This window comes from Megascapheus bottae, chromosome 17 (assembly GCF_031878675.1).
Source record: "Megascapheus bottae isolate mThoBot1 chromosome 17, mThoBot2.hap1, whole genome shotgun sequence".
Lineage (NCBI taxonomy): Eukaryota > Metazoa > Chordata > Mammalia > Rodentia > Geomyidae > Megascapheus > Megascapheus bottae.
In genome coordinates this window covers 13045899-13073102 of record NC_143525.1, presented here as the reverse complement: position 1 = coordinate 13073102, position 27204 = coordinate 13045899, and the positions used below count along the sequence as shown (strand labels likewise).

Below are 27204 nucleotides of genomic sequence, written 5' to 3'. Positions count from 1 at the left end.
TAGCCGGCCTCGGCGCAGAGGCAGATCTGGGAACCGAAGGACTGACGTGGAGCATGAATCCACTGGTGATGGAGAGACATCTGTGAAGTTAACTCAACTTGCAGCGAGGGAGTAAGTGCGGAGGGAAAGGCTTGGAGGGCTGGGAACTAGATGTAGGTGTCCAGCTGCGCCCTGTGGCTCCCCGATACTGTCTTTTTAATAACTGACCTTCCGGTCCCGCCCACTTAGGCTTCAGAATCACGTTGGGCTAGGGGTTAGTCGTTCTCAGGCAGTGTCCTCATCTGATAGGCTCCACTCCGTCCCGCCCACAGCGCTCGGCGCGTGCTTCCGGGATGCCGCCTCCATGATTGGCTGTAGCTCCGGGCTGCTAGCCGTGGATTGGCTGCGCTCAGCGGCGGGCCGAGCGTCTGGAAAGCGGAGTGCAGCCCCAGCCAAGATGGCGTCTGCCGAGGCGTCTGTGTGCGATGGCGAGCTGTGGCAGACCTGGCTTCCTAACCACGTCGTTTTCTCGCGGCTCCGGGAGGGATTGAAACACCAGAGTCCAGTGGAAGCTGAGAAACCGACTTCGGCCTTGCCAGCATCGTCGCAGCTCCCGCCACAGCTGCTGACGAGAAACCTAACGTTCGGCCTGGGCGGCGAGCTCTTCCTGTGGGACGCGGAGGGCAGCGCCTTCCTGGTGGTCCGCCTTCGGGGACTCGGCGGCGGCGGCGAGGAGCCCCACCTCTCCCAGTACCAGGTGTGGGGGAACGCTCGGCCGGGAGAGGTTGTGTGTGTGTGTGTCTCGGCTGCGTTTCATCTTCTGATTGGTGTACGGTGGTAGTCCTCGGGCAGCCTTTCCGGTTGGAGAGTTAAAGTTCCCTTACTTCTTTTTTTTTTTTTTTTTTGCCAGTCCTGGGCTCGAGCTCAGGGCCTGAGCACTGTCCTTGGACTTTCTCAAGGCTAGAGCTCTACCACTTGAGCCTCAGCACCACTTCCAGCTTTTTTTCTATGTATGTGGTACCGAGGAATCGAACCACGGTCTTCGTGCATGCTAGGCAAGCACTCAACCACTGGGCCAAACTCCCGGCCCCAAGTTCCCTTACTTCTTGTTTTTACTCTGCTCCAGTAGAGATTGAGTACAGAGCACAGAAAGAAAGCAAGCTCTGACAGGTGGGGAAAAAGCTACCTAAAAAACCTAGGGTTACAGAAATCTGTAGCAGTTAGTAAAAATCATACTGTATTGAGAAAGGATTTTGGCTGAAGTTTTTCTCTATATTAATGTAAGCAAATACACTGAAAGTCCTTTCTGAAAGTAATAAAAAAATAGAAAACTTGGGATGGTAAAAGTGGATTTTTTTTTAAAAGGACATATGATATTGAGAAAATAAACTTGAAACATCACAGTTTCACATTAAGCCTGCATTCATAAAGCCAGAATGCTGCTTGCTACAAAAGCTCTTGAAGTCATACTTTGTTATTGTAGCATTTATGATTGTTGCTATTTATTAATACTTCTGAGCTCATTTATCTACTTTATTGGTATTATGCATATGTTGTGCAAAGACTCAAGTAAATAGCTGTGCAGAAAACAAGTAGAGAGAACCATGCTGATATCCTAGAAGTACCTATTAATTTGATTGGTGGAAAGTGTGATGTATGTTTTTTGTTTTTACAAATTTGCTTTAATTTCAGAAATTGCTTTGCATAAATCCTCCCCTGTTTGAAATTTATCAAGTCTTGTTAAGTCCAACACATCATCATGTAGCACTAATAGGAATAAAAGGACTTATGATATTAGAATTACCCAAAAGATGGGGGAAGAATTCTGAATTTGAAGGTGGAAAAGCAACAGTGAATTGTAGGTAAGTTGTGCTTTCATTTGGTGATTATCTGCTTGATTTGTTTGTTTTTGTTAGTTGTGGCGCTTGAACTTGGAGCCTGGGTGCTGTCTTTGAGCTCTTGCTCACTTCTACTTAGAGCCACAGTACCATTCCTGGTTTCCTGGTAGTTAATTGGAGATAAAAATGTCTTGAACTTTCTTGCCTGGGCTGGCTTTGAATCATGATCCACAGATCTCAGCCTCCTGAGTATCTAGAGTTACAGGCATTAGCCACCAGTACTTGCCTTTAATTTGTAATAGATGAAGAAAACTGCTTAAGAACAAATGCTCTCTTTTTTGGGTCGGTCAGGGCCTGGGGACTTTCCCTGATCTTTTTCAATCATGGTTAGTGCTCTACCACTTTGACCCACAGCTGTACTTCCAGTTTGCTTGTGGTTAATTGGAGGTAAGACTTTTCTTTTTTCTTTTCTCATAGACTGGCTTCGAACCAGGATCCTTTGATCTCAGTCTCCTGAATAGCTAGGGTAGCTAGCTACCTAACCAACAGGTGCTTGGTTACCTATTTACTTTTTTTTTTTTTTTTTTTGCCAGTCCTGAGGCTTGAACTCAGGCCCGGGCACTGTCCTTGGGTGTTCTCAAGGCTAGTGTTCTACCACTTGAACCACCAGGCCACTTCCAGCTTTTTCTGGTTATGTGGTACCCTAGAATTGAACCTAGGATTTTGTGCACACTAGTTGAGCACTCTACAGCTAGGCCATGCTCCTGGCCCTATCTATTTACTTTTAAGATAGGGCCTTCAAGGCTTTTTGCCCAGGCCACCTTTGGACCATGATCCTTCTACCTATATTTCTCAAAGATTTAAGAATATAGATATGCCCCATCACTTCATCTTGCTCTTTGAGTAAAATCTCTAAACTTTTTCCTCAGGTTGGCCTTGATTCATAATTCTCTATCTCTTCCTCCCAAGTAGTTGGTATTACATGCCAATGACCACTGTAGTTAGACAGATATTAATGTTACTATGTATGTTTGATTATCTTATTTTACTAAAAATATGCTATCAGTTTGAGAGAAACATTTCTTAGTTTTTGAGGGTTTGTTTTCCTTCATGCTACTGGGGATTGAATTCAGGGCCCCACACTTGCCATGCACTCTACATTTGAGCTACATCCCCAGTCCTTTTTTTTTTTTTCAGGTAGAGTTCATTAACTTGGCTGTGTGTTAGCCTTGGACCACTAGCCTTCTACCTCTATCTCCTGATTACTTGGAATTACAGGCATGTTTCACCATGCTAAGCCAGAAATAAGATGGCTTTTTGGTAATGTCTAAAGTGAGGAATTCGCTTAGGTTTTATCAAAGAGAAAAGATTTCCTAAACTGTAGCTTTGTGTCTCTATGTGTGTACTGGGGACTGAATTTAATATCTGGATGCTGTCTCTTAGTTTATTTGCTCAAGGATGATGTTCTACCACTTGAGCTATAATAGATTCACTTCTGGCTTTTTGCTGGCTAACTGGAGACAAGTCTCATGGATTTTCTTACCCAGGCTAGCAACAAACTCAGATCTGAGTGTCCTGAACAGACAGGATTACAGGTCTGAGCCACCAGCACCAGGTCAGGAACTGTATTTTTATTTTATATAGTTCTTCACAAGTGTTTTTCTTCAGGTGTTTTAATTGATCCTTTTACTAACCTTTTAAGGGCAGATTGTTTTCAAAATTTAGGAAACCGATCTAGAAAATACTAGTTCAAGTGGGACTTCCCTTACCTATTATATAGCTAATAGTAATTTTCTACCCACTATTCCTTTCAGTAGACCATCCAAATCTTAAGTTTTCTGGAGTGTTGAAAAAGGTTAAAACTGGAAGTGGTGGCATATCACTGTAATCCCAGTACTGAGAAAGCTAAGGCAGGAGGATCATAAGTTTGAAGACACTCTTAGCTACATAAGCAAGTTCCACCAGAGTGAGTTATACAATGAGGCTACTTCCCGTTTTGTAGAGGTTAATTGGAGATAAGAGTCTCAGGTCCTTTTATGCCCAGGCTGGCTTTGAACCTTGATCCTCAGATCTCAGCCTCCCGAGTAGCTAGGATTACAGGCATGAGCCACCGCGCCCAGCTTCAGATTAAGTTTTTTTTAAGAGAGAAAAGAATTAAAGGAAAGAAAAGCAGTAGTAGTAAAATAAATTCATCTTTGGGAGCTTTTTAATTCAAACATTTTGAAATATTGTCATCTTTATTTTAGTACTACTCCAGTTGCTGAGAGATTCTTCACCAGTTCCACCTCTTTAACTCTAAAGCATGCTGCCTGGTATCCAAGTGAAATGCTCGATCCTCACATAGTACTGTTAACATCAGACAATGTAATAAGGTAAGTGGTGGTTTGTGTTTTTGGGTGGCCAGGCTACACTGCTTCCGATTGGCCCTTAATTATTGCCTAACTACTTCCATGCCTTACTGCTGTGCCTCCTCAAACTAGTCTTTCTGCCTCTACCTCTCTGAGACCAACCTGGAACTAAGGTTAGGATAGTTTTCCTCTGGGCTAGGAGTATGGCAGAGTATGTGTAGCATATGTAAGGCCCAGGGTAATCATTTGCACCATGAACAAAAATAGGTAGTCTTTGCTAAATTTTTCATGATATCTATCTTTTGTTAATAATGTAGCCTGGTAGAAAGAATATAAGGGGAACTAGATTTCCAATCTGGAAAAGGAGCAAACTACAACCTAGTGTGATAACCAATGAGGACAGGTTTGATTTGATCATTTCTAGCTAATATGGGTGTATGTGTTCATGTGCATGTCTGTATGTGTGTTGGGTGTCAAACCTAGGACCATGTACATGTTAGACAAGAGCCCTGCCATTGAATTACAGGTCTACCTGATTTGAGACAAAGTCTTACTATGTAGGGCAGGTTAGGCCCCTGCCTCTATCTCCTTGAGCAGTGGTATTATTAATGTGTTCTACCATACTTAGCTCCTATTTAAGCATTTCTGAAGCTCTCTCAAGCTTTGTACTGTGGTTGAGTATCCTGTTCCCAAGAAGATTTCTTTTACATAGGATCTGCCTTATGTAAAATGTTTATTGGGAGTGCTTAATACCCCTAGGTTTTCTTTTTTTTGCCAGTCCCAGGGCTTAAACTCAGGGCCTGAGCACTGTCCTTGTGCTTTCTCGAGGGCCAGTGCTCTACCACTTGAGCTACAGCACCACTTCCAGCTTTTTCTATGTATGTGGTACCAAGGAATTGAACCTGGGTCTTTGTGCATGCTAGGCAAGCACTTTTTCCACTAGGCCAAACTCCCAGGCTCCCCCCCCCCCCCATTTTTTATCTTCTTTTTTTTTTCTTTCTTTTTTTTTTTTTTTTTTTTTGCCAGTCCTGGTCTTGAACTCAGGGCCTGAGCACTGTCCTTGGACTTTCTCAAGGCTAGAGCTCTACCACTTGAGCCTCAGCACCACTTCCGGCTTTTTTCTATGTATGTGGTACCAAGGAATCAAACCCGGGTCTTCATGCATGCTAGGCAAGTAACCACTAGGCCAAACTCCCGGCCCATCTTATTTTTTCTTTCTTTTTTCTTTTTGGTGGTACTGGGGATTGAACTCAGAGCAAGTACTCACCACTTGAACCACTCCTGAGATACTTTTTTGCATGCTTTTTTTTTTTGTATTTTATTGGTAATGTCGAGGGGTTACAGTTACATTCATGAGGTAGTGGTACATTACTTCTTGAACATTGATACATTAATACCCCTTCTCATGTTTTTTTTTGTTGTTGTTTGTTTGTTTGTTTGCTGGTTTGTTTTTTTGTGGGTCATGGGGCTTGAACTCTGGGCCTGGGTGCTGTCCCTGAGCTCTTCAGCTCAAGGCTACTGGCCTACCCCTGAACCACAGCCCCACTTTCCATCCCTTCTCATGTTTTTGTCCCCCTCCCAATCATTTTTTCTCCTTCCCTATTTCAAATAAACAAATAAAAATAATATACCAGGTAACAAAGTCAGATACAGTAACAACAATGAGATAAACCGTAAGGGGAAAAAAAAGAGGAAATAAATAACATCACATAGTACATTAAGAAAAACGGTCACAAGGCATGAGTTATTTTTGAGGTGAGATCTCACTTAATGCTCAAACTAGGCTGAGCTGTGATCCTTTTTCTTACGTTTTCCCATGCTGCAGAGGATGGCATATATATGCCACTATGCCTAGCAATGGGTTAAGGTGAAGTCTCATGAATTTCTTTTTTGCCTGGACTGGCCCCAAACCACAAACTCTAACCTCTGCCTCCCAAATAGCTAAGATTGCAGGCTAAACTTAATCACTGTTTTTTTTTTGTTTTTTGTTTTTTTTTTTGTCAGTCATGGGACTTGAACTCTGGCCCTGGGTGCTGTCTCTCTGAGCACTTCAGCTCAAGGCTATTGCTCTACCACTTAAGCCACAGCACCATTTCTGGCTTTTTCATTTTATATGATACTGAGGAATCAAACCTGCATGCTAGCAATGCTAGGCAAGCATTCTTCCACTAAGCCACATTTCCAGCTTGAAAAATCTTGTGTACATGAAGAAAATGCAGTTTGGGGACATCAAAGAGAATTTTCGGTGTTGATTTCTTTCGTTTTGTTTGCTAGAATTTATTCTTTACGTGAGCCCCAGATTCCCACTAAGGTGATTGCACTCTCAGAAACAGAAGAGGAAAGTCTAGTACTCAACAAAGGGTAAGTACGTTTTAGAAGTTTTAAGCTTGTTTGTTCAGATTATGTCTTTCCCCCCCCTAGTCATGGAGCTTGAACTTGGCCTGACCACTTTCCCTGAGCTATTTTGCTCAAGGCTTCCAGTTCTGCTTCCAGTTTTCTAGTGATTAAGAGTCTCTTAGGGGCTAGAAGTTTGGTCTAGTGGTAGAGTGCTTGCCTAGCATGCACAAAGACCCAGGTTCCATTACTCAGTACCACATACATAGAAAAAAGCTGGAAATGGTACTGTGGCTGAAGTGGTAGAGCTCTAGCTTTGAAAAAACTGAAGGGCAGTGCTCAGGCCCTGCGTTCAAGACCCAGGACTGGTACAAAAAAAAAGTCTCAAACTTTTCTGGCTTCAAACTGAGATCCTCAGAGTTTGAATTTAGGGCCTGGCACTTGTAAAGTTGGTACTCTACTACTAGATCTATGACTCCAGCATTGCTTTTGTCTGGTGACATTTTGTGGGCTTTTCTTCCCAGATTGCCTTGAACTGCAATCTTCCAGATCTCAGCCTCCTGAGGAATTAACATTATATGTATATACCACCAATGTGTGGCCATGGATACAGTTTAAACAGTGATTGAGAAGTTTTCCAGATGTGACTTTAGCATGCTTTGGTAATAAGATAAATAAGCAAAAGAAGACAGTGTAAATAAGTAACAAGAAATTAAAAATCTGAACATCACTGTAGCTTGGTCTTTTTTCAAGGAAATTCTAAAATATGAATGGCAGAAATTGATTCCTTGTAACTTGGACAAGTTAGTTGCAAATCTGCAACATTATATTTTAAAATAAAAAATGAAAGTATAAGTCTGGAGGTCTACCAGTTGCTCAGTGTTGTGCTCCCAGACTAGTCTCAGGATCCTACCTCTTGGAGAAACACATTCAGGTCTTGAGTCTCTTAAAGTCCTGGCTTTTACATTTTATCACCACACAGCGAGCTTCAGCTTTGACCACAAGTAGAATTCCTCTTTAAATTCATCGCCCCATTTCTCTGACCTCCTGATTTTTTTTTGAGTTATTTTACAGAATGAGCAAAAAGACTTTACATGGGCTTGGGACAGTCAGTAATCATCACTGATACTATCATTAAATATATTAAATATATTACAACACAATATCTTTTTTTTTTTTTTTTGGCTAGTCCTGGGGCTTGAACTCAGGGCCTGAGCATTTCCTTGGGCTTTCCTCAAGGACAATACTCTACCAACTGAGCCACAGCACCACTTCAAACTTTTTTTTTTTTAATGTGGTACCAAGGAATCAAACGTAGGTCTTCGTACATGCAAAGGCAAGCACTCTTAACACTAGGCCAAACTCCCAACCTATATTACAATATTTATTAAGTTTCAGTTAACTTCTATGACTTGGGAGTATTTCCAGTTTATTAACATACCTTGATTTATTAATCTCAAAATATAATTTTGGGATTTCTCAGTTTGTACCTTCTGATAACATGGACCTCCATGTTATAAAAAATCAAATGTGGATTGGGCAATGGAGACTCATGCTTGTAATCCTAGCTTCTCAGGAGGCTGAGATCTGAGGATTACAGTTCAAAGCCAGCCAGGGCAAGCAAGTCCATGAGATTCATCTTCAATTAACTGCCAGAAAACAGAAGTGACTCTGTGGCTGAAAGTGGTAAAAGTGCTAGCCTTGAGTGAAATGCTTAGGGACAGTGCCCTGAGTTCAAGCCCTACAGCTGAAGGGGAAAAAAGAAGCTGGAATTTATACCTTACAATGATGTTTACTCTGTAAACTATGTGAGATTTGTTACTCGTGGTACTTGAATTCTGGACCTGGGTGCTCTTCAGCTCAAGGCTGGTGCTGTACTACTTTGAGCCACAATGCCACTTCCAGGTTGGGGTTTTATGGTGATCATATTCATTAGCTTTTTCTTAGACAATAATCTCTTTGGGTAACCAAATACACAGAAATTTTAATTTTTAATATTTTATTACATTGAATGAATAGTATGCTACATTTATTGGGAAATTCATAACTGAAAAATTGAGATGCTTGATAGTCTCACTATAGATGTTCTATAATTATATGTATTATTCCGCATTACACTTCTCCACTTCTTTAGTGTATGTTTTTCCATGTGAGACATCTTCACTGAAAGAAACATTATTTCTCTTTTCCAAACTGTCACATTTAATAACCTTTTCTTTTCGTTTATACTGTTGTTTTTTTTAACCTCAATGTACAACCAACAAAGTGTATTAAAATACAAATGAGAAAATTCAGTGTTGCTGGTATAGAGTGTGATTTTCCAAAAATGCATGCCTGCACCAACATAGAATGTTACGTAATGAACTAACTCATTTGAGGAAATACATATTTTTTTTCTTTTAAAAAAATGTAGCCAAGGGGCCAGGAGTTTGGCCTAGTGGTAGAGTGGCAAATTATGAAAAGTACTCCATAAGTGAGCATGAAGATATATTAAAATTATAAATATGCTAGTGTGGAAGTAATTTATACAATAGCATCACTAATACAGTCTGCTAATAGAGCATTTACTCTTTGTAATAACCATCATGTGGATCCCCTCCCTAGCAACCACTGGGCTATTATGATGGTCTTGGAATTTAGGTTACCTCTTGGCAGCCTCTGCCCTGCCTGGCCTACAGTTATCCCTTCCTATCCCCCATTATAACGAGGCTTAAGAGAATGCCACCTAGCTGCCATGTCCCAAAGGAATGTACCAGGAGAGAAGTGTACTTCTAGGCAGTGGCTGCCAGGTCTTTAGATGGTAATTATCTGAAACTCATCCTTTGCTGTCAGTCTATAGAAGAAAGGGATGGAGCTCTCATTGCCCTGGCGTGCAAATTTTTGGTGGTGCTAGTTATCAGGCAACAGCGGCTTGACGATCTGCAATGGGGTTGTCTGGGGCACAAGGTTCCCCAGCTTCTCCTTGGGCAGGCTCCACATTGTCTTCAACTTGGACCTTTTCCACACCTTGCTGCTCCTCTATAACATCTATCTTCAGGGGGCTTGGCAGGTCGGAGGGGGCCTCAGCAGCCCCAGGGGCCTGGATGGCTGCCAGCATCTTGTCCTGGCACTCTGTGCCCTCAAGTGCAAGGTGCAGTAGCAGCTCTTGCAGCTCCTTCTTCTTATCCCTCTTTTCCTGGGACAGCTGGCTAACACATTCATCTTTCTCTTGATACAGCCCATCTAGAACTTCCATCTGTTCTTTACAGATAACTATGGAGTCTTCAATGGCACTGATATGGTCTGACAGATGGTTGCATTGATGTTGGAGGTTATGCATTTGATTCTGGTAGTCTACCTTGTTGGGCAGGTCATAGGTGAAGCAGATTTTCAGCTCAAGGCTACTGCCCTACCCCTGAGTCTGAGTGTTGTCCCTGTACTCTTCAGCTGAAAGCCACCACCCTACCCCTGAGCCAAAGCCCTACTTCCCATTTTCTAGTGATTAATTGGAGATAAGAGTCTCACGTACTTCAGTGCCTGGGGTGGCTTTGAACCGTGATCCTCAGATTTTGGCCTCCTGAGTAGCTAGGATTACAGGCATGCGCCACCATGCCCACTAGCACCAAATAATTGTATGACTGGCTTTTTTCACTTAATTTTATGAGAATTTTCCAAAGTTGACATTCTTCATAATCCCAAATTATTGTTTTTCAACTAAAGTACGGATTCTGTAAGTATCTGCCTCCTGTTATTTGGGGAAAACATTTTGGTTTATTTTCAGTGAGTTGCTTTTCTGCTCTTTGCAGGAGGACATACACAGCATCTCTGGGAGAGACAGCAGTTGCATTTGACTTTGGACCATTGGCCGCAGTCCCAAAGAATATATTTGGGCAGAAAGGCAAAGATGAAGTAGTAGCATATCCTCTGTACATCTTATACGAGAACGGGGAGACATTCCTCACACATGTTAGTCTCTTACACAGGTAAGTTGAGGGAGTAATCCTCCTGAAACGAAAACTCATCTATGCTCCATATAGATCATTATGGTAAGACTTAGGATCCACAATACTGAGTTTGTGCAAGAGCCCTTAGAGGCTTGCTTTTCAAAATTCGGAGAAAACATTGGCACAGGTCATTTGCATTTTCATTTTCCAGTATTATTTGAGTGAATTCAGTTGTTTAAGACTGGATTTTATATTGCTCTGTCCTCAGAGATCAACAAACATCCTATATTATCATGTTTTTCAAGATCAGCAGGCCTCAGCATTTAATCCATCACATCTGTGACACCGTGAGCCCCTCATACTGTATAGGGCAGTTACTACTTTAGTTCTATGTCTTTCTTGTAGATGAACAACTTTATAGCAGAAACATTGGCTCTAAGTAACTGTTTAGATGATTGTTAAGTGAATAATCCCTAACATTCAGCCTACAGCATTATATGTGGTCTGACAATTTTTTATTTTCTTGTTGGGGATTAAACTCAAGACCTTGTGCTTACTAGCAGGCACTATACTGCTGAACCCCATCTCTAGCCCCCCCCCCCTTTTTTTTTTCTTTTGGTTGTGGAGTCTGGGCACTGTCCCTGAACTCCTTTGTGCTCTAGGCCAGTGTTCTAGCACTTGAGCCACCCCACTGCTTCTGGCTTTGGAATGGTTCATTAGAGATAAGAATCTCATCTCCACCTGTTATCCTCACTACTCATGAGGTCCAGTTAACCACTAAAAAGTGAAGCGCATCTCCAATGGTAGAGTAGCCTTGAGCAGAAAGCTCAGGGACAGCACTGAGGCACTAAGTTCAAACCCCAAAACTGGTACCAAAAAAAATAAATAAAAAAGCACTGACTACAGGAAACTTAGCTGAGGCTTTTATCCCCTGCACTGGACTGTTGGTGTGTAGTTTGATCATCCTTTCTTATGGAGGAATGTTTAGCAGCGTTTCTGGCCGGTACTCAATAGATGCCAGTCACCACCTCCTCTCTAGTCATGACAAACACAGATTTCCTCAAGGCCAGATTTACCTGTGAAGGATATAAAGGATGTGAGTGAAAAAAGCAAATAAGGGGAGAGTATACTGTATTTATAATGGCAGCAAGATCATTAGATGAAGACAAAGTCAAAACATGGTAGGGTCACGGTTGTCGTTCATCAGCACTTCCCACGTGTGGTTTCTTTCCTTAGCCCTGGAAATATCGGGAAGCTATTGGGGCCGTTGCCAATGCATCCTGCAGCTGAAGATAACTATGGTTACGATGCTTGTGCTATCCTGTGCTTACCCTGTGTCCCCAACATATTAGTGATTGCAACTGAGTCAGGAATGCTGTATCATTGCGTGGTGCTGGAAGGAGAGGAAGAAGACGACCAAACTGTAAGTTCCAGGCTCAGGTTGGGGCTTCCTGTCTTTATACCAATAAAATGTAGTTTTTAGAGCAGCATAGGAAGAATTTTAGCTTTTATCTATTTGGCACTTATGACAGTAAATTAAACACTTAAATGCAATTGGAAGCCTGATGGTTTTCTGCCTGTAATCCTAGCCACTCAGAATGCTAAGATTTGAGGGTTGCATTTGGAAGCTAGCCCAAGCAGGGCAGTCTACTAGATTTTTATCTCCAATTAACCACCAAAAACTCAGAAGTGGTAGATCACCAGCCTTGAGTGAAAAAGCTCAGGGACACCACCCAGGCCCTGAGTTCTAGCCCTAGTATTTCTCCCCTCTCCCTGGACCCCCACAGTAATCTAGCACATTCTAAAATCTAACCGGGAAGAAATTGGGTTTCTCAACCTTCTGTTTCATCCATCAGTCTGCATCTTTGTCTCTGATCTCTATGTAAATGGCTTTGTGGCCTTCACTTCAAAGTCCGGTCCTCCAGGCAGATGGCACACTTACCTGTTAACCACTTTCTGATAACTTCTGTAGTGCAGGCCTTGGTAACAAATATAAAGAACTTTTGAATCACTGGACAGGCTTTTCTCCAGTCTTGTTTATTAAACTATTCCTAAAGGAAGAGTCTTCTAACTTTTTCTTCTTTTTTTGGTCCGTCCTGGGACTTCAACTCTGGGCCTGGGCCTGGGTTATTCCTTGGGCCACAGCGCCACTTCTGCTTTTCGGGTGGTTAATTGGAGAGTCTCACAAACTTTAGTGCCTCTATGCTAGCTTTGACCTCAGTCCTCAAATCTTAGCCTCCTGAGTAGCTAAGGTGTGAGCCACCACACCTGGCTCTTTTTTTTCCTTCTTTCAAGAATAACAAGCAGGGACCTTGCATTGGTGACTCAGATCTATGATCCTAGCTACTTTCGAGGCTGAGATTTGAGGACTAAGCAGCCTGGGCAGAAAAGTTCATGAGATTTTTATGTCCAGTTAGCTAGAGCTCAAGCCAGAAGTAGAACTGTAACTCAAGTAGTAAAGCTCTAGCTTTGAGCACAGAAGCTCAGGGCTAGTGCCCTGGCCCCGAGTTCAAGCTGCCAAGATCAGCACAAAAAAATAAAAACTAACAAGCTGGGTGTGGTGGTGCTCCTATAAACCCAGCACTGGGAAGACTGAGGCAGCAAAATTGTGAGTTCTAGGCTATATAGTAAGGAAAGGGATTAATTAGTTCACTGTTAAGATACGAGGCGAAATTAAGAATTTAAGAGCACTGCCAGGCCCGGTGGCTCATGCCTGTAATCCTAGGTACTCAGAAGTCTAAGATCTGAGGTTTGAAGTTCAAAGCCAGCCTGGGATGGGCACTTTGAGACTCATCTCCAATTAACCACCAGAAAATTGGAAGTGGTGCTGTGTGGCTCAAGGGGTAGGGGTAGCCTTCAGCTGAAGAGCTCGGAGACAGTGCCCAGCCCCGGAGTTCAAACCCCACAACTGACCAAAAAAAAAAAGAATTTAAGGGCACTATTTGACCAGTGATTTGTTTCTATTTTTACCTATACATTTTTTAAATTGTATTTTATTGTCAGGATAATGTATACAGGGGTTTACAGGTACATTTGCCAGGTAATGGGTATATTCTCAAACTTTGATACCACATCTCATGTTTTTGTTCCCCTTTCCCTCCCTCCCTATATATTTTCAAATGAACAGGCAAGTTTTTTTCTTGTTTGTTTTTTTTTTTTTTTTTTTACAGTCAGAAAAGTCCTGGGATTACAGAGCTGACCTTATTCCGTCTCTGTATGTCTTCGAATGTGTTGAGCTGGAGCTCGCCTTGAAGCTGGCATCCGGGGAGGATGAGACCTATGATTCTGACTTTTCTTGTCCAATCAAACTTCACAGAGGTAGGGCTCTCATGAAAGGTAGTTCTCTTACCCCACTGTAGTTAGATGAAGACTGTCACAAACTCTTCCCATGTCGTTTCTTCTGCAGTTCAAACCTTTAGATATTCTCTTGGATATTTAATAACTATGTGCTATTCTCTGCTGAAGGCAAACTAAGCAAATTTCTCAGGTTTCCAAATCTTCAATTTAGATCCACTAGTTGTTTAATAGTGAGCTTTTCTTGGTCCTACCAAAAGTAGATTTCAAGCTGAAATTATGGCACACACCTTTAATACCAGCTGCTCCAGAGGAACATTAGTTCAAGGCCAACCTGGGCAAGTGAGACCCCCACATCTCAAAAAGAAAAAAGCTGAGATCTTAGCTGAAGTGAGGCCCTATGCTTAACCTCTAATAACACACATACACATACACTCATGTATCGCCCACACACACAGATTTTATAATTTATATATATGTAACCTTTAAATTACCTCTAAAAACATGTTTGATTTTGTTTTTTTAGTTTTACCAATCCTGGGGCTTAGACTTGGGGCCTGGGCATAGTCCTTGGCCTTTCTCAAAGCTAGCATTTACCACTTGAGCCACAGCACCACTTCCAGCTTTTTCTATGTATATGGGGCCAAGGAATAAAATCCAGGGCTTTGTGTACTCTACCTACTCCTAGGCCATGCTTCCAGCCCTAAAAACATGCACCACCCAACAACATTGTGGTCAATAAAAGATTGCATACCTGATGCTAATTCCAGTGTATAAAACTGATAAAAATTATCAACTTCACATTAACTTGCTTTAAACTAACAATAAGAACATCTATTGAAAGAAAATATTAATTCAGGTAAATTACTGTTGCTAACTTATTAATTTTTTTTTTTTTTTTTTTTTGCCAGTCCTGGGCTTGAGCTCAGAGCCTGAGCACTGTCATTGGACTTTCTCAAGGCTAGAGCTCTATCACTTGAGCCTCAGCACCACTTCTGGCCTTTTTCTATGTATGTGGTACCGAGGAATCGAACTCGGGTCTTCATGCATGCTAGGCAAGCACTTTAACCACTAGGCCAAACTCCCGGCCCCAACTTATTAATTTTTTACATTATGTATTTTAGTTTTATGTTTTAAAAGTTATTAACCATAGAGATCAGTGTTTATAAATAGTAGTACATATTCAAGAGACCCTGCCAGAGTTGTGTCAGTTTACAATCCCAGCTACTCAGGGGATTGAGTTAGGAAAATCACAAGTTTGAGGCCAAACTGACCTACAAAATGAGCCCCTGACTCAAAATAAATGAAGAAATGGAACTTAATGCTGTGCCTCACTCTTGGAATCCTAGCCACTTGGTAGACTCAGAACAGAAAGATTGTAATACAAGGCCATCCTGGCAGAAAAAAGTTAGTGAGATACCTCAAACTAGCTGGGCACTGTGGCATATATCTATAATTCCATGCAGTGTGGGAGGCTGAGATTGAGGGGATCAAGATACCAGCCTGAGGTAGGCAGAAAAGTTCATGAGACTTCATCTCTACATAGGGTGAGTTGGATACTGTGGGGTGTGCCTGTGATTCCAGCAGTGACAGGAAGCCTATAATAGGTGGGGTTTGGCTTAGGCAAGTTACCAGATAGGAAGTGAAACCCTGTCTTAAAAATAACCAATGAAAAGAGGGGCTACAACATGGCTCAACAGTATTACTCCAGTCTGAGTTCAGATGCCTAGTACCACCAAAACTACAATTAAGTAAAGTAGATATAAGGCCTGATGTGGTGGCACAGCTATATCCCCAGCACTTGAGAGGCAAAGACAGGAAGACTGCATGTTCTGAGCTAGCCTGAGCCACATAGTGAGACTCTGTCTCAAAAACCCGAGATCTGCCAGGCGCAGTGTTTCACACCTATAATCCTAGCTTCTTAGGAGGCCTGGATCTGAGGATCCTGGTTTGAAGCAAGCCCCTGCAGCAAAGGTGGTGAGACTCTTACCTCCCACTAGCCACCAAAAAGAAGTGGAACTGAGACTCAAGTGGTAGAATGCTAGATTATAGCAAAAGAATTGTTCAGTGATAGCCCCAGGAGTTTAAACCCAAGTTCTATCTCTCTTTCTCTTCTCTTCTCTCTCTTTTTCTCTCTCTCTCTCTCTCTCTCTCTCTCTCTCTCTCTCTCTCTCTCTCTCTCTCTCTCTCACACACACACACACACACACACACACACAACAAAACTGAGGTCTGAGGATATAGCTCAGTGGTAGAGCACTTGACTTACCATGCATAAGACCCTTGGTTTGATCCCCAGGACTGTAAATCCTGCCCCTCCCCCCCAGCTCATCTTTTACTCTAAGGATTATCATAGTGATATTAGGGCTTTAAAAAGTACAGAAATATTTGTTTCAAAGCCTATTAATTAAAATTATGTACAGGTGTTAGTATCACTTAGTATAAATATAAATGATCAAACAGAAGGAATCCAAAACTGAAAATGACCTTTAGAACTCTCTGCAGTCAGCACTATGCAGACATGCAACACCTGACATGTGACAGGTGACAGACGTGCTCACTGAGCAGTTGGGCTGAAGTGTTTCTAGTCCCTGTGCTGAAACGGTCACCAGTGTCATATAACAGATGTGCGCAGCTCCAGAGCTGCCACCCTTCACCTTACTTAGAGAACATAAAATAAATGTGATTTACTTATACCAAGTGAGATTGTTTTGGGTTTTTTTGGCTGTGTGCGTGCAGGTCCTGGGACTTGAACTCTGGGCCTAGATACTGTCCCTGAGCTTTTGCTCAAGGTCCCATTTCTGTCTTTTCCTGAGTAGTCTATAGAGTATTAAAGTCTCAAAGACTTTCCTGCCCAGGCTAGCTTTGAACCTTGATCCTCAAATCTCAGCCTACTGACTTTAGGATTATAGGCATGAGCCACCAGCGCCCCTGGTCCCTGGCTAAAGCATATGTTTTGTGAATTTCATTTAGTTATATTTTTGGAAATAACATGTAGAGTGTGTTTATTACACCTTTTACTTTTTCTCTTTTTATTTTATTTATTTTATTTTTTTCTATTTATGTGGTACTAAGGAATGGAACCCAGGGATTTATGCATGCTGGGCAAGCACTCCAAAGATGTTTAAGATATATTTGAAAATTGAGTTCAAATTAAAAACAAGACCTCCTCCATAATAAATACACCAGTATAAAAATCCTGCAGATTTTCTCTCACTTCCATCCAGAGAGGCATTTGTAGTCTTCTGGATAAACTTATTTATATATTTTTATTGGTCTTATAACTTGAACCCTGGGCCTGGGTGCTGTCCCTGAGCTCTTCAGCTCAAGGCTACTATCCTACTTCACAGCCATAGTATCACTTCCAGTTTTTTAGTGGGTAATTGGAGATGAGTCTCATGGACTTTCCTGCCCAGGCTAGCCTTGAACCTTGAACCTTGATCCTCAGTTCTCAGCCTCCTGAGCAGCTAGGATTACAGGCATGAACCACTGTGCCCGGCCTTCTGGATAAATTCTTTGCATCTCCTAATGGCTGCCTCTTACATCATTAATGATTCCATCCGCAGACCCCAAGTGTCCTTCACGATACCACTGCACTCATGAGGCTGGCGTTCACAGTGTGGGGCTAACATGGATCCACAAACTTCACAAGTTCCTTGGATCAGGTGAGTGTACTAACTTGTATTTTCCAGTAAGTTTCAAGAGTCTATCCAAAAGTAGTTTGAAAAAGGAAAATAAAAGGAAATTTCTAAAAGCAAAACTTAATTCTTTGGATTTTTTTCTTGTATATTGGCATGTATGTTTGTGTAAATCCTGAGGCTTGAGCTCAGGGGCTGGGTGCTGTGCCTGAGTTTGTTGTTTTTTTTCCTCAAGGCTAAGGCTTTACCACTTGAATCACAGCTCCACTTGGAGTTTTTTGCTGGTAATAGTAGGTAAGTGTCTCCTGGATTTTGCTGCCCAGGCTGGCTTAAAATTGCAGCCCTGAGATCTCAGCCCCCTTAGTACCTAGGATTAGAGGATTAGAGGGGTGAGCTACCAGTGTTTGATCTCTTGTGCTTTTTTTTTTTTTTTTTTGCCAGTCCTGGGCCTGAACTCAGTGCCTGGGCACTGTCTGTGGGCTTTCTCAAGGCTAGCACTCTACTCTTGAACCTCAGCACCACTTCTGCCTTTTTCTATGTATATGATACCAAGGAATCGAACCCAGGGCTTCATACATGCTAGGTGAGCATTCTACCACTAGGCCATGCTCACCATGCTCACGGCCCTCTTCTGCATTTTTAGTGGGTAATGAAAGTATTTACAAATGCTGTGGTGATGGTGATATAGTTATTTTAATATGCCTAAAGACTGATTTGGGACAGCGCCAGGCCCTTTTTCAAGTGCCACAACCAAAAAAAAAGCCTATTGATCTGAGCCAGGTGCTGGTGGTTCAACTGTAATCCTAAGAAGGTTGAGATCTAAGGATCATGGTTTTGAAGTCACCTCAAGTGTGTAACTGATTATTTCCAGTTAACCAGCCAAAGCCAGAAATGGAAGTGCAGTTCAAGGGGTAGAACTCTAGCCCTTGAGTGAATAAATAACCTAAGCAAGATTACAAGGCCTGGAATTCAGGGTGCCAATACTGGCACAAAACAACAGCAACAAAGCCGGGCGTGGTGGCTCACACTTACAATCCTAGCTACTCAGGAGGCTGAGATCTGAGGATAACAGTTCAAAGCTAGCCCAGGACCAAAGGACCTGAGACTCATATCTCCAGTTAATCTCTTAAAAAATGGGAAGTGGGGCTTGGCTCAAGGGTAGTGCAGTAGCCTTGAGCTGAATTGCTCAGGACAGCAGCACTCAGGCCGAGTTGGAGTCCCATGACCCACGCAAAAACAACAACAACAACAAAAAAACCTAATTGAACTATATATAGTTGATAAAGGGGAGTTGTATGAAATTTTGAGGGTTTTTTTTTTAAGTTATTATTGAAAAGATCAGTGTCATCTGGGCACTGGTGGCTCACACCTGTAATCCTACTTAAGTGGCTGATATCTGGATTTGCTGCTCAAATCCAACCTAGCCGGAACGTCTACAGCTGCTATCTCCAGTGAACCACCAAAAGCCCAAAGTAGAGCAGTGGCTCAAGTGGTAGAATGCTAGCCTTAAGCAGAAAAGCTAAGGGACAGTGCCCAGGCCCTGAGTTCAAGCCCCAGAACTGGCACACCACACACGTCAGTGTGGTAGGGAAATGATTTTTCTGGAATTGTTCTCCATCTTTTCTACATTTAGACACTTGCACAAAGACATCTCTGCTTTTCCTTACAGTAGAAATCTAGACCTCTTGGGGCCAGGAATGTGGCCTTGTGGTAGAGTGCTTGCCTAGCATGCAGGAAGCCCTGGGTTCAATTACTCAGTACCACATACACATAAAAAGCCGGAAGTGGTGCTGTGGCTCAAGTGGTAGAGCACTAGCCTTGAGCAAAAAAGTATTCAAGGACAGTGTCTAGGCCCTGAGTTCAAGCCCCAGGACTGGCAAAAAAAAAAAAACAGTACAAGAGACCAAACACTGGTAGCTCATCCCTCTAATCTAATCCTAGTTACTAAGGGAGCTGAGATGTCAGGGCTGTAGTTTTAAGCCAGCCTGGGCAGCAAAGTTAGGAGACTCTTATCTACTATTACCAGCAAAAAAAAACCAGCAAGTGGAGCTGGGGCTCAAGTGGTAAATCCTTAGCCTTGAGAGCAAAACAAAACAAAACAAAAAGCGCAGGGATAGCACCTAGATCCTGAGCTCAAGCCTAAGAAAGAGAGAGCGTGAAATCCAGACCTCTGGGAAAACAATATTTCTGTGACAGAAGGAGGGGCATAGTCTTTGAGAATCAGTGGCATTTAATCAATATTGTAGTGTGGCATTTTGCTGAAGCACCAGTTTGCTTGTTTATTTATTTCCTGCCTTTTTATTTTATTTTATTGTTGGCGTAAAGTATAGGGGTTACAGTAACATTTGTCAGATAGTTGATGCATTACTTCTCGTACATTGATACTCCAGCACCAGTTAATTTATATAACGTGTCCTTTTCAGATGAAGAAGATAAGGATAGTTTACAAGAACTTGCTGCAGAACAGAAATGCTTTGTAGAGCACATACTTTGTACAAAGCCATTGCCATGCAGGTAACTCCCCTCTTTCTGGGTTTCAGTAATTCAAATGGTCTGTAATTCAGATGCTCACCTGCGAGCATCCTATTTGTCAGGTGTTTACCAAAGGCCCTGTGTTAGCGCCATTCCATGTATTGTTGATTCTGTTCCAGTCACAGTTTGATGTCTTCTCTTGGCTCTTCGTCTGGGGGGGAGGGGGAAGGAAGAGGGGAGTAAGTCCTCTCTCAGTATATGCTCTGTTGGCTTTTTGCCTGTCTACTTAGCATATAACACAGTGCCTTGTATTCAGTAAACATCTGAATAGCATAAGGAAAGAATCTACCAAGTGGGACTGTGAATGTGGCTTACCTAGCATGCATAAAGCCCTGGGTTCAATTCCTCAGTTCTACATAAACAGAAAAGGCCAAAAGTTGTGCTGTGGCTCAAGTGGTAGAGTGCTAGCCTTGCACAAAAGAGGCTCAGGGACAGTGCCCAGGCTCTGAGTTCAAGCCCTAGGACTGGCAACTTAAAAAAGAAGAGGAAGAAGAGTATCAAGCATAACTTCCAGGTTTCTTCTTGAGATAAATGAATGAATAAGATACCCTTAAGAAACATGGAGAAAGTGGATCTGTGGCTCGAGTGGTAGAGCACCAGCATTAAGTGAAAAGCAAAAGAGCATTACCTAGGCCCCGAGTTCAAGCCCTGGTACCAGCACAAAAAGAAAAAGGAAAAGTGAAGAATGAGGAGAAAAATCTGGTTGGGGAAGGTAAGAGATAAGTTAAGAGGCATTTGACCTTCTATTCCTGTGGGATAGCCAAGTGGAAGAAGCTAGCAGGCAACGGCTCCTATGTTTGGAGTTTGATGTGTTCTGGGATAAGACATAGGGGATATGAGATTGTTAGACTACAGGCTCAAAAGTGAAAAAGGCCAGGTCAGATCTCAAGAGGTTGAGATCTGAGAAGCCAGGCCAGGCAAGAAAGTTGGTTGATGCTCATCTCCAATTATAATGCCACTAACAATCCAGAAGTAGAGAGTTCTGACTCTAGTGGTAGAACACTAACCTTGAGCAAAAACGCTTAGGGACAGCAATGTCCAGGCCCTGAGTTCAAGTTTCAGGACAAGCGAGTGTGTGTGCATACACACACACACAGTGGATAGGAAACTGTTTCAGAAGTAGGGATAATGAAAGTTTTGCTTTAATTATAAAGTTTGAGCCAGTAGGCATGGCTGAAGTGTTAGAGTGAGTACCTGCCCAACAAGGTTGACACCAAGAGTTCAAACCCCAGCGCTGCCAAACAACAACAACAAAATAACATAGTGGGGAAACTGTAAAGCAAGGCAAAGGCATGAAAGTCAGACTAGGGTTCCCTCGGGGTGGGGGCGGGGCTGGCACCTGGAAGGTCAATCACCTCCCCCTGGGCCTGAGGTCATATAGCATCCCCACCCTCGTCTGGCACACTCTGAATGTGGTGTGAATCCCACACTGATAATACAAAGCAAAATCCTAGACGCTCCCCGGTACCCACCCCCTCCAAAACCATGGCGAGATAGGAGAGTAGCATTGACGACGGAACCTCTAATGGACTGCTGTTCTAAAGGAGAGAGAAGAATAGGCTAAGGGAAGCTGGACATAGCATTGGCATAATGCAGCTTCATTCAGCTGGGAAGGAACGTTTTGAGTGAGAAAAGACATGAACTTGTTGAGAGAGGTGGAGAGGAAAGTGGGATGGCAGTCTACAGAAGATAGTGCCACACTGACATTTGGGAACAGAAATGCAGGACAGTTACGGAGGTGGCTTGAGGCCAGTCATGGACCCTGCTGGAGGCAAAGCCAGTGCCATCTGAGAGCCAGTGTGCAGCTTCTCCAGTGGAATAGGAAGATAGAGCTGTGCCCACTAGTGGAAGCCCTGTGACAGGGAGTGGACTCCACTGAATGGGCATGATTGGATCCTACAGCTCTGCTCTCACATGTCTGAACTGACTGGGCACTGGGCTAGGTGGATTAGTGCCTAGGAAGAAAGACATGGAGTGAACTTGCCTGTTACTCATGCTGCTGCTCTAGGGGATGTGGTTAGTGACCTCTAGGCTGGTCCATGGAGGCTCGATTCAGATTGATCCAAGGGTTATTAATTCCAAGTTAACACACTGACAGATATCACAGCCTGAAAAGGCTGCAGCTGTCCTGGCATTGCTTATCCATTGCATCCACCCCTGGTAACATACCTGTGGCTGACATTCCAGGCAGCCAGCTCCGATCCGAGGATTCTGGATTGTCCCGGACATACTGGGACCCACGATGATCTGCATCACCAGCAGCTACGAGTGCCTTCTACGGCCTCTACTGTAAGTCCCACTTGATACTTTCTCCGAAGCTTCAATTTTCAGAACATAGGCTAGGAATATGCCCTCAGGAACTGGTTTGAAGCTATGCGCATGTCCTTTCTACTTTGACTTGATTTTAAAGTAGGGATAATTGTTTTCCTACTGTCTCTAGAAGGTTTTACTCTGGACATGGTTTCTGCCGTCTCCAGTAAATAACTGAGAACCACAGCTTTTCTCTCTAAACTGCAGAAAATACTAAAATGAAATACTGACCTCCCTTATCAATGTGAAGTGGCTTTAATGAGGACTAAGCTCTAGATATGTGTTCCTCTCCTTCCTTGCCTCCTGGAAATTATATAAGCAACCCCTAAGGAGACTGCTGTCCCTAGGTTACCAAAGAGTAGCGTGCAAATGGTCACAAGCCGCAGAGGGCTGTGATGTAGGCATAGGCCTGACTGATCCACGTGTCTGTCCTTGCATTCTCTCTGCCAGCCTCCTGGGGATATCTGAGTATGTGAACTATGAGGAAAGATGGTATATAGCAGAACTCAGGCACTGAGCTTTATCACCACCTGCCTTTTCTAACAGCCCAGCAAGGTCATTCTCAGCTTTATAAATGCAGGCATTAAGAATACCAAAATTATGTCACTGGGGTGTCAATTATGAGACCATGTTGTACGAGATGCTTATATTCACTGGCATAGTGCAGAATGCTACTGGCAGTACTATTCTTTGATTTTAAGACAAGCAAATTATATGAAATTGCTGTTGCAAGTATTTGCAGTTATATAGAACTAAATTATTGTATGCAGCAGTTGTCTGGCTTATTGGTTTGAATTAAATCCAGAACCTAGACAGCAGTAGTTTGTTTATAGTTCAGGCTTGCAATTGGGCTTGAGTCCTTAGAAGTGTTCCAGGATACATTTTCTACTCCATGATCCATAGTAGCTGGTGGCTCATTTCTGTAATCTTAGCTGTTCAAGAGGCAGAGATTTGAAGATTGTGGTTGGAACCAGTCCAGGGAGCAAAATCCATGAGACTCTGGTTTCTAAGAGTCTCCAGAAACCTAGCAGAGGAGCTCAAGTAGTAGAACACAGCCTTGGGCTAAAAAAGCTAAGGGACAGCTGGGTGCTAGTGGCTCACGCCTGTAATCCAAACTACTTAGAGGCTGAGATCTTAGGATCAAGATTCAAAGCCAGCCTGAGCATGAAAATCTGTAAGACTCTTCATCTCCAGTTAACCACCAGAAAACTATTAAGTAATGCTGTGGCTCATGGGATAGTAGCCATGACCTCAGAGTTCTTGGTGATTATGGTTTAAGATTCCCTATACAGCAATAAATAACTCCATGGTTACATTGTTTTGCAGAAGTACAGTCCATCCAGCCTCTCCTCCACTGCTTTGTACCCAAGAAGATGCTGACGTGGCAGAGTCTCCCCTCCGTATACTGGCTGAAACACCAGATTCCTTTGAAAAGCATATTAGAAGCATTTTACAACGTAGTGCTGCCAATCCAGCATTTCTGAAGTATGGGCTCTTGGGCATAATATTTTTAAAGAATGGGTTCTCTCAACATTCCAGTTCATCCCGTGTCCTCAGCACATTCTGCTGTGGAGCTGGAAAAGACAGGGGTATCTAATAAGCACAGGGACAACGTGACGCCTTCAGTCGTGCTCTGTCTGAAGAGGGGAATAAAGCTGCTTGTTTTGCTTGGTTAAGAAAAATGACAACACACTTTGTTTTTAAGATCTTCTGAAAAGGACTTGGCTCCTCCTCTTGAAGAATGTCTTCAGCTCATCAGCAGAGCCACCCAGGTGTTCAGAGAACAGTACATTCTTAAGCAGGACCTGGCAAAGGAGGAGATTCAGCGGAGGTACGAGGTCCTGGGTTCACCAGCCAGCGGTTCTGGTGGATGGCTGGGACAGTATAATACACTAACTGGCTGGTGTTAACCTTTACTTCTTTTTTCCTTGAAGAGTCAAATTATTATGTGACCAAAAAAAGAAACAACTAGAAGACCTCAATTATTGTCGAGAAGAGAGGTAAGTATCAAAACGAGGGAGAAGAAAACCATCAGTAAGCGTGCACTGTGCCTCACTCTACGATGTCTGCTGTGCCTCGTTAGCTAGTTTCCTCATCAAGCTAGACCCCACGCATTTATTTCCTATGTCATCAGGAAAAGTCTGCGGGAAATGGCTGAGCGCTTAGCTGACAAATATGAGGAAGCCAAGGAAAAACAAGAAGATATTATGAACAGGTCAGTGGACCTCTGAACTTAATGTCACTAAGAAAACGGAACTTCACAGGTGTTTGCATTCCTAATAGAATGAATGCATCCCCTACCTCGTTTCTGAAGTATATGTCAAAAAAGATATGACATTGTCCCCTGGACTCTCCAATAAGAGACTCACCAAGACACCAGATTCCTGGATTGTGAGCTTTTTGTGAGTGCAATTCTCCTGATCGGGGGAAACCGTAAGCTGAAGTATTGCCTCCTTTTTCTATAGGATGAAAAAAGTACTTCATAGTTTTCACTCTCAACTCCCAGTTCTCTCTGATAGTGAGAGAGACATGAAGAAAGAATTGCAGCTCATACCTGATCAGCTTCGACATCTGGGAAATGCCATTAAACAGGTAGGGATGGATGCAAGGTGGCTAAATTCAGTCTTCTAAAAAAAAAAAAAAAGCCTTTGTATAGAAAATAATTTAATAAATGAAAAAAGAACAGTAAAATAGATAATGGGAACCATATCCAAAATGTGTTTTTGATACCTAAGGTCACTATGAAAAAAGACTATCAACAGCGAAAGATGGAAAAGGTGTTGAGTCCCCAAAAACCCACCATTACTCTCAGTGCCTACCAGCGGAAGTGCATTCAGTCCATTCTGAAGGAGGAGTAAGTAAATTATTCTAATCAGTTGTTACCGAGATGTATTTTGTTTCCTTTTTTTTAGTACTATTTGCTTTCTGCCCACATAAGAATCCTGTCTTGGAATTTGTATGTCAAGTAATTACTGTGACTAGAGTTGTAAGATGGACATGAATTTAATAACCTATGAAGATGAAAAAACATGAATAGATAACTTGTGATGGGACTTGGTTGTGTTGTCCAACATTTTTTTTTTTTTTTTTTGCCAGTCCCAGGGCTTGAACTCAGGGCCTGAGCACTGTCCTTGGGCTTGCTTTCTCAAGGCCTAGTTCTCTGCCACTTGAGATGCAGCACCACTTCTGACTTTTTATGTACGTGGTACAGAGGAATTGAACCCGGGGTCTTTGTGCATGCTAGACAAGCACTCTACCACTAGGCCAAACTCCTGGCCCCCCAACATACCTTAAGAGTAAATTTATGTTCAGCACTATTTTGTGAGGCTAGGTATTCTGGGTTCAGTCAGACCTTAGCAACACATACAAATCCTGTAATTGATGTGTTTGTTGCCTTACATGCGTAGCGGTCACCTTACTATTTACTGAAACATTAAGGTATTCATTTCAGCATAGCCATTCTAGGTACTAGCTTAATTTTTTTTTTTTTTTGGTGGGTCATGTGGCTTGAACTTGGGCCCTATTCCTGAGCCTTCAAGGCTACCACCCTATCCCTGGGCCTGAGGTTGTCCCTGAGCTGTTCAGCTCAAAGCTACTGCCCTACTCTTGAGCCAAGCCCCACTTCCCATTTTCTGGAGGTTAATTGGAGATAAGTCTCCGACTTTAGTGCCCAACCAGGTGGCTTTGAACCTTGATCCTCAGATTTCAGGCTCCTGAATAGTAGCTAGGATTACAGGTGTGAGCCACCTAGCTTAAATTCTTTCTTAAAACTACTAATTAATCGCTTACTTGTTCTTTTTTCTTCCCCAATCCTTTCCTGGGTACTGTCCCTGAGCTTTCTAAGGTTCACATCCTTGCACTTGAGTCCCAGTACCACTTCTGGCTTTTTCTGTAGATATGGTATCAAGGAATTAAACCCAGGGCTTAGGGCATGCTAGGCAAGCACTCTACTACTAGGTCACGCTCCTGGCCCCGATTTGTTCTTTTTTTTTTTTTTTGGTCCTCCATGGGGACTGGGCCTGGGTGCTGTCCCTGAGCACTTGAGCTTAAGGCTACTGCCCTACCCCTTTGAGCCTCAGCACCATTTCTGGTTTTCTAGTTGTTAATTGGAGATAAGAGTCTGATGGTCTTTAGTGCCCAGGCTAGCTTTGAACCTCGATCCTCAGATCTCAGCCTCCTGAGTAGCTAGGATTATAGGCATGAACCACCATGCCCAGCTGGGTTTTTTTGGTTTTGCATTGTTTTTTGGTCATGGGGCTTGAACTTGGCCTGAGCACTGTCCCTGAGCTCTTCAGCTCATGGCTACCACCCTACCCTTGAGCCAAAAGCCACTTCCTGTTTTCTAGAGGTTAATTGGAGATAAGTCTCAGGTCCTTTTGTGCCCAGGCTGACTTTGAATCTTGCTCCTCAGATCTCAGTCTCCTGAGTAGCTAGGATTACAGGCGTGAGCCATTGTGCCTAGCTTGTGTTTGTTTTTTTTTTTAAATGAGTAATTTTTTATATTACAGGGGTGAACACATAAGGGAAATGGTGAAGCAAATCAATGATATTCGAAATCATGTGAACTTTTGACATCCCCAGAAGAGTCACACCTGAAGTTAACACAACTGAAGGCTTAAGCTGGTGTTATACAACAAAAGGTAGCATTAACTTATAAAGAGACATTTTGGAAGAACTTTGCTTTGGTTGTCATTTTTAATAAAATTTGTTTTATAATTGCTAAATAAATGCTTGTAATTAAAACTGGGAATATGCCTTCTAACCAAAGTCTGATTGTGTTTAGCAGGGACCCAGTATTATTTTTAAAAAAAGGAACAGGAGACAAGATAGAAGGGGAAAAAAAAACAGGATTTAACTGCACTTGTCTGATCTAAGTGACTCCACTTGCTTTCTCTGTACTTGAGCAAAAGTAAGAGCTCAATTTTAAAGTAGCAGCACTGGAAATACGAATGAAGGGGATTAGAACGCTTAGATTTAAAGGAAAAGACCACACAGTTTATTCAGCAGC

General features: G+C 42.7%; 1 protein-coding gene across 2 annotated transcripts; it reads left to right on the top strand.

Annotated features, from left to right (window-relative positions):
• The first annotated feature begins 14 nt into the window (after positions 1-14).
• Nup88 (nucleoporin 88) lies at positions 15-26871 on the top strand. 2 transcript variants are annotated; one of them, XM_090349831.1, is made up of 18 exons: positions 15-111; positions 312-736; positions 1672-1841; positions 4064-4189; positions 6440-6526; positions 10285-10461; positions 11659-11845; positions 13593-13740; positions 17283-17381; positions 19778-19868; positions 22074-22175; positions 23523-23681; positions 23902-24027; positions 24131-24196; positions 24331-24411; positions 24662-24788; positions 24932-25050; positions 26705-26871. In XM_090349831.1, the coding sequence occupies exons 2-18, from the start codon at positions 344-346 to the stop codon at positions 26766-26768; spliced, it is 2322 nt and encodes a 773-aa protein (XP_090205957.1). In that variant the 5' UTR covers positions 15-111; positions 312-343; the 3' UTR covers positions 26769-26871. The 2 variants fall into 2 exon arrangements, with proteins under 2 accessions (XP_090205957.1, XP_090205958.1); XM_090349832.1 differs by lacking the exon at positions 23523-23681.
• The last annotated feature ends 333 nt before the right edge of the window (positions 26872-27204 follow it).

Excerpts from the sequence above, each read along its gene's own strand:
- Nup88 (XM_090349831.1), top strand. The coding sequence starts at position 344 with ATGATTGGCTGTAGCTCCGGGCTGCTAGCCGTGGATTGGCTGCGCTCA. Across the intron at positions 737-1,671 it reads CCCACCTCTCCCAGTACCAG|AAATTGCTTTGCATAAATCC; the intron begins GTGTGGGGGAAC and ends CTTTAATTTCAG. Across the intron at positions 17,382-19,777 it reads TCACAAGTTCCTTGGATCAG|ATGAAGAAGATAAGGATAGT; the intron begins GTGAGTGTACTA and ends TGTCCTTTTCAG.